General features: G+C 41.5%; 1 protein-coding gene across 1 annotated transcript; it reads left to right on the plus strand.

Moving 5' to 3' along the window:
- Positions 1-2,873: 2,873 nt before the first annotated feature.
- On the plus strand, positions 2,874-5,846 carry INSM1 (INSM transcriptional repressor 1). Its single transcript, XM_044057091.1, has one exon. It carries the CDS (start codon positions 3,238-3,240, stop codon positions 4,717-4,719), a length of 1,482 nt encoding a protein of 493 aa, XP_043913026.1. The 5' UTR covers positions 2,874-3,237; the 3' UTR covers positions 4,720-5,846.
- Positions 5,847-6,234: the final 388 nt, after the last annotated feature.

A 6,234-nucleotide genomic window follows, 5' to 3' on the forward strand; every position in this document is an offset into this window, starting at 1 on the left:
ACTTTAGTTATGTCTACAGACAGTTTTCTGGAGGCTGGAGCCATTTGTAGCATCAAAGTAGGGCCTCCAGTAATAGAAATTACCCAGGTCCGGTCAAACAGTGAATACAGACAATAGCTTGTCAGAACAATAATTCTGTAAACATTCACCTTCAGCAGAACTTGCTCATCAAAAGTGCTGTATTCAACAAAATATTACTTACAAATGATTTTTTTATTACAACCAACCCTCATTAATATGCAGATTTAAAAATGTATACTTGCATGCGGGATTGGACTGATTTCTGAAAATAGAGTGTGGTAAATTAACTATAATGTAATTTTACCCAAAATAACCACTATATTAGCAATAAAAAGAGAGTTTCGCTTTCATTTCTCTATGTAAACAGATGGTTTCTGCTATATAATGTATTTAACGCATTACTTAATGTCGAATAAGTATCTTTATAACTCTAATCCGGTTTGTTCATGTATTGAATTTACGTTCTGATTGTTAATTTGGCAGCATAATTAATTAGCCTTGCAGATTATTAGGTCTGTCGGAAGAGGTTCACACTATAGTAGGACAAGACTTACTGTGTAAACTCTAAATGTACTTGCGTACATTTGGCATTGTATTTACCTGACTATATTTTGGTCATTGGATTAAACAAAGCAGTGGGTTTCATGATATTTCATTTAAATAAATAAGTTATCTTAGTCACAATTTGCTGCTAAAAACCGTTTGTGTTTTCCACTAATACTCTTGTTGAGACAGCAGGATACTTCAATCAAATTCCACAGTTTTACCAACACTTCATGTCAACATATATGCCGAATTATCTATGCACACTGAAGTAAAGTATTATCCAGTTTGGTAATTGCATTAAAGACAAGTTCCAAAGAATAAAAATGTATGTTTTAAAAATAATGATGGGTTGGAAGGTACAGTAACACTGTTTGTACTGCAAGCTGCAAGTGAGGCTTGCTGTCATTCCCCTTCCAAAAAAAGATGTGTCATTAATTAAAAACATCTGCGATAGCATCACTTGTTAGTGTCACCACGGTCGTGGTATATGTGTCCCCTACCATCGTTTTGGTTATCATAGATTTATTGCACCTCCTCCTACCTCAGACTTTTCTGTGGGAATGCCATAACGTACCACCTAACAGCAGCCAGCCTTTGTATCCATGTATGCGTGCCCTCCAGAGTCTTGCCTTTCTAACAGTTTGCTTTTGTTCAACACACAAAAGGATTGCAAAATCCTTTAAGTTCCAGCTTCTCGCGTGCAGGGTAGCTATTTAACTAGAGGGAAAATAAGGTGCCCTATAAAGGTAAGTTTAGAAGCCAGATGAATGATTATTATTCCCAGCCACAGCAGTGAAGGCACTGTGTACATGTTACTGTTTATGCACGGCCCCCTGGGTAGTCATTTGGCACTGAACTTCACTCAAGTCACGCTATGTATCCCCAAGTGTCGGTATTGAAAAGCTACACATGTTGTGTGAGGGTATCGTTTATTATTATTATTATTTTTTTTTTTTTGCTACTTCAGGCGATTTAGCAGTATGTTGCTTGGAAGAGTATACCGACTGTTTTTCGTGTAACAGGTGATTTATAAACAATGTGACACAAAAAAAAACAAGGCAGCAGAAACTCAGTACCTGATGTAGATTTGCTGGAAATTGTGACATTAGGGTTACTTAATTTATGCGTGTGCGCGTGTGTGTGCATGTGTGGAGCTGTCCTCCTTTTCCCAGTGGGTCTAGCACTTTGCTCCCCTTTGAAAGGCCAAGATGTGTCGCAGGCTCTGGTTACACCCAGCACGCGTCTCCCTTTTGGCCAGATTGTATATCATTCCAAATTCAATGGAAAGAGGTTAATTTCCTTGACAAAGGCGGGGGAAGCTTGACATTGGGATAGCTATTGTAGCAAGACAGACAGGCCCTTTTAGGTATTTATTTATTCGCTAGATCCGGCGAAATGCAGCCGGCAGTATCTATCCCGGCCTTTCCAGACAGGCACATACATAATGAATTTGGAATGATAATTGAAAGGCCTGTGAACTCCACACGAGTGCTCCAAATTAACCATTTGCTGGCATTTCTTTTAAGTAAAAAAAAAAACACCCCTCATCTTCTTGCTGAGTGAGCTCTGAAAAACGAAAAGCTATCACTTTGTTAACACCCGTTTTTGTCTGTTACAGTATTCACTTCACGTCACATCTGCTTTAAGCAGAGTTATTAGAAAATATTTCCTCCATGATAACACTATTAAGCTGAAGAAGAGTTACCTTTTGTACAGCGTCTTACCAAATTATAACTATGAGTATACAGTCAAGAATTAACAGGTTGTAAGGAAAGGAGTTAAACGTGTCAAGTTTTCCTAACTTGCCCCAGACACTCAGGATTTGGCATGTTTGACGGATCTTATTCTTCCTTTGGATTTCGAAGCAGTAAAGGCTAAAGCAAGCCCATCGCAGTTTCAAGCAGACTGACAATGTTTTATTACAATTAGCACCGTTATTTGCCATCAGATTAAGCAATGCTGCTTAAGCAGGATTTCAATTTTTGCACAGATACTCAGTAAATATAAACTTTATTTAGAAAAATCTTAATTTAAAAAAAATCTTTATCTCATTGCTCCACTACTAGCGAAGTAGCTGTGGATTGAGGAATAAAATCCCTCCGGACTCCACACGCGCCGGCTGTCCATTCTCTCTATTGTGATGCAGATTATGCTGACCGCTAGTTCTATTAGTCTGCCCTTTCAAAAGATGTGGCACGTGCGGCTCCCTATAGAAGTGCAGTGAAGCGTAAAAGGGGGCGGAGTCAGGCGTGTGCCTTGGGCTAGGCGGGGCCGGGGGTAAAGAAAGAGCTGAAGCCGACAGGTACTGCACATTTGCTGTACCTATGGACGGGTCCAGCCACACCTCCGTCTCCCCTGCTCCTCCTCCACCCTCGGACTCTTCGGGCAGCACGACAGTGCTGATTGGCCAGTATTGTGACAGAAGGAGGCGAGAACAATAGCCGTAGATCCCCTTAAAAAGAGTGCAGCTATGCTACGGAGCAGGAAGCATTTTGGGTACCACCGGCCGGGGGCGACGCAAACGACATTAATAATAAAATAATACCTCTGGGCCTTTCTTTTCACTACGGGACTCAAAAGAACTGAATGCTGCAGTGCCAAGTATAGCTCATGCTATTTGTTATAGTTCTCTTTTGAAGTGCCTTGTCTCTTCTCTACTAAAACCCAAAGATGCCCAGAGGTTTTCTGGTGAAACGGAGTAAGAAGTCCACTCCCGTATCCTACCGCATCCGATGCGAAGATGGCGATCTTGATGATGTACCCCTACAGTCACAAGGTCCAATCTTGGGTGGCCCGTCTCCTCCACCTGCTATGTACTCCTCATCGAGCCCCGAACACTGCAGCGCCGTTTCACCTAGTCTGGTCGAGCGAACAGCTGCACTGCAGGATTCGGCATCGAGCAGGGGAGTGCAGTTTGGCAATCCTGATACAGTGTGCCATTCTCTGTCTAGTCCAACTAGACCAGTGAGCAGGGAGCAGCAAGACAAGACATTCTTTGAAAGAAGCTTCAACCTGGGCTCTCCTGTGTCTGCGGAGTCTTTCCCGACACGGGCAGTATTGAGTACTATTGATCAACTGCTCTTCGCTCCAGCGGACTTGCACATCGATTCCAGCAGTAGCAACATCAGCATCAGTACCACCAGCAGCAGCAGCATCAATATCTGTTGTAACAACAGCCTCTTAACGTCAGCAATCCGAAGTTCAAGTAAAAGACCCCTACCTGAACCTGAACGCAAAGTGAAGCCGCCAGCACCCAAAAAGCCCAAAGCAATCCGAAAGCTGAACTTCGAGGATGAAGTTACAACATCGCCTGTGCTAGGGCTTAAAATAAAAGAGGGGCCTGTGGAACCAAAGCCAAGACCTCTAACATCCGGAGGCAGTAAGCCATTGGGCGAATTTATATGCCAGCTGTGCAAGGAAGAATATGCAGACCCCTTTTCCTTGGCTCAGCATAAATGTTCCAGGATTGTCAGAGTTGAATACAGATGCCCTGAATGTGACAAAGTCTTCAGCTGCCCAGCAAACCTGGCGTCTCACCGTCGGTGGCATAAGCCAAGACAAACCAATGGAGCTCAAGTTGCTTCTGGACCAAATAAGACCGAAAGCAAGGTTATCCTTGGGGATTTCAAAGCAATGATTTGCGACCAAAAAGATATTAGAAGTGAAGGTGGGAGTGATCGAGACACTCCAAGCCCCGGGGTGTCTGAGTCGGGTTCCGAAGATGGACTTTATGACTGCTACCACTGTGGGAAAAAGTTCAGACGCCAAGCGTATTTGAGAAAACATATTTTAGCTCACCAGAGCCTCCAAAGCAAAACCAGCGAAGAACATATACTATGTGCATCATTCCAAAGTGTAGATGGATCAGAAAAACAGAAACAAACTAGTACAGGAGGTAACCAGAGCCCTTGCCCCTTGAACCTGAGTCCATCGGAGTGCCACCTCTGTCCAGTGTGTGGGGAGACCTTTCCCAGCAAAGCCAGTCAAGAGCGTCACCTCCGTCTTCTGCACTCCTCCCAGATTTTCCCCTGCAAATATTGCCCAGCTACTTTCTACAGCTCACCAGGACTCACCCGGCATATCAACAAATGCCACCCGTCTGAAAATCGGCAAGTCATCCTTCTTCAGATGCCGGTCCGCCCTGCCTGTTAATTCCTGCGAAGAAGATGGAGCAATGGTGCCTTTTGCGACCCAGAGACAGAGACCATTGTGGTCGCATTAACAAACTGAAGTGGCTCGTCTTAGGTCTGTCTGTCTGATGTTTGACTGTAAAGCACCTAAATGTAAAGTTGCACATCCCATTCATCCAAACATGTTTTGCTTTGTGTATTAAAGTAGCTAAAGGTACTACAAATTACCCTTCTCAAATGGATGCTACTAATAAGAATTGACACTTAACTTTCTTTGGACTGTGTTGTCGGACTTCCGAAATGTTATCAAATTTGACATTTCTTCGTTCCTTCTCACTTCTCTCTACCCCACCCCATATCCACCCACCGAGTCTTTTACTATTTTCTTGTATAGATCCTACAAACTGCCAAACAGCCATAATCCACGAAGACAGGTCATTTCTTAGGTAAGGATTTAAGGTCGAGGGATCATATTCTGTCCTACGGGTCGTTTTGTTTTGCAAAGGGGATCCTTGACAAAAACGATGCCTTTCACAGGCTGTAAGTTGAACTGCATACATTATTAGCTTTATTATAGCTTGTGAACTGCTAGAAGTTGGCTTTTTATGTGAACAAATGCAATCTGCTTTATATAGCATCCCAATAGATTAGCCACAAATGCCTTGAAGTTTTCGTGTCCCTTTTAATGCTGTAAACATGCCTTAACGTTTATGTGTCGAATTTTTCCTTGTTTTCGTTTTATCACTGAAGAATTCGTACAATGATTTACTGTCTGTGTATATGTTCACTAATATGGGATAATGCTATTTATTTGCGTTTATTTATAAAATACAAATGTTATCTTGTTTGGTGTGTATATTACTTTGTGTTTCAGTGATTTTCTTTTTTGTATAATGGACCATTTTTAAACAAAAAACGAATTACCGAAGATGTTTTATACATTGTTGAATTATTTAAAAAATTGTATCCTTTATCATGCTTTTAAAACGCAGATAGCTCTTATCAAACAGATAGCTCTTACTTTTAGAAGGAATCTTTTCTATATACATTATTTTCGTAATTGTTAGACTTTTATAGAATGCTTCGATATAGTATTCAACTGTGTAACTATCTGCAATTTAACTTTAAATAAAATATTTTCAAACAAGACTTCCTATGTACTACACCTTTTGTTGTTATTTTACTTGTCAGTGGGAGTAAAGTCTGAATTTTATTAAGATTACGTTTGTGCTTGTAAGGTCTTTCGATTACAACACCGAAGTCTAAGGTTTTAAGGAGTACCCCCCCCCCCCCCACACACACACACACACACAAACACACACCTGTTTACTCGCGCATCATTCATTCATTCCTCCTTACCTGCTTGCATAAAAGCAAAACTAATGACTACACCCTTCAGTCACACACACACAGATAATGCGTGTACATAAACACACATTCAACCTATAGATTCCTTATTTCCTTGGTGTGATATTTAGAGTTGTCACATTTAACCACTGCATGACTACGTTTGGCGTTATTTTCCCAAAATGATGAT

This window comes from Protopterus annectens, chromosome 1.part2, assembly GCF_019279795.1.
Source record: "Protopterus annectens isolate FY-2018-M chromosome 1.part2, PAN1.0, whole genome shotgun sequence".
Classification (NCBI taxonomy): Eukaryota; Metazoa; Chordata; order Ceratodontiformes; family Protopteridae; genus Protopterus; species Protopterus annectens.

Excerpts from the sequence above, each read along its gene's own strand:
- INSM1 (XM_044057091.1), top strand. The coding sequence starts at position 3,238 with ATGCCCAGAGGTTTTCTGGTGAAACGGAGTAAGAAGTCCACTCCCGTA.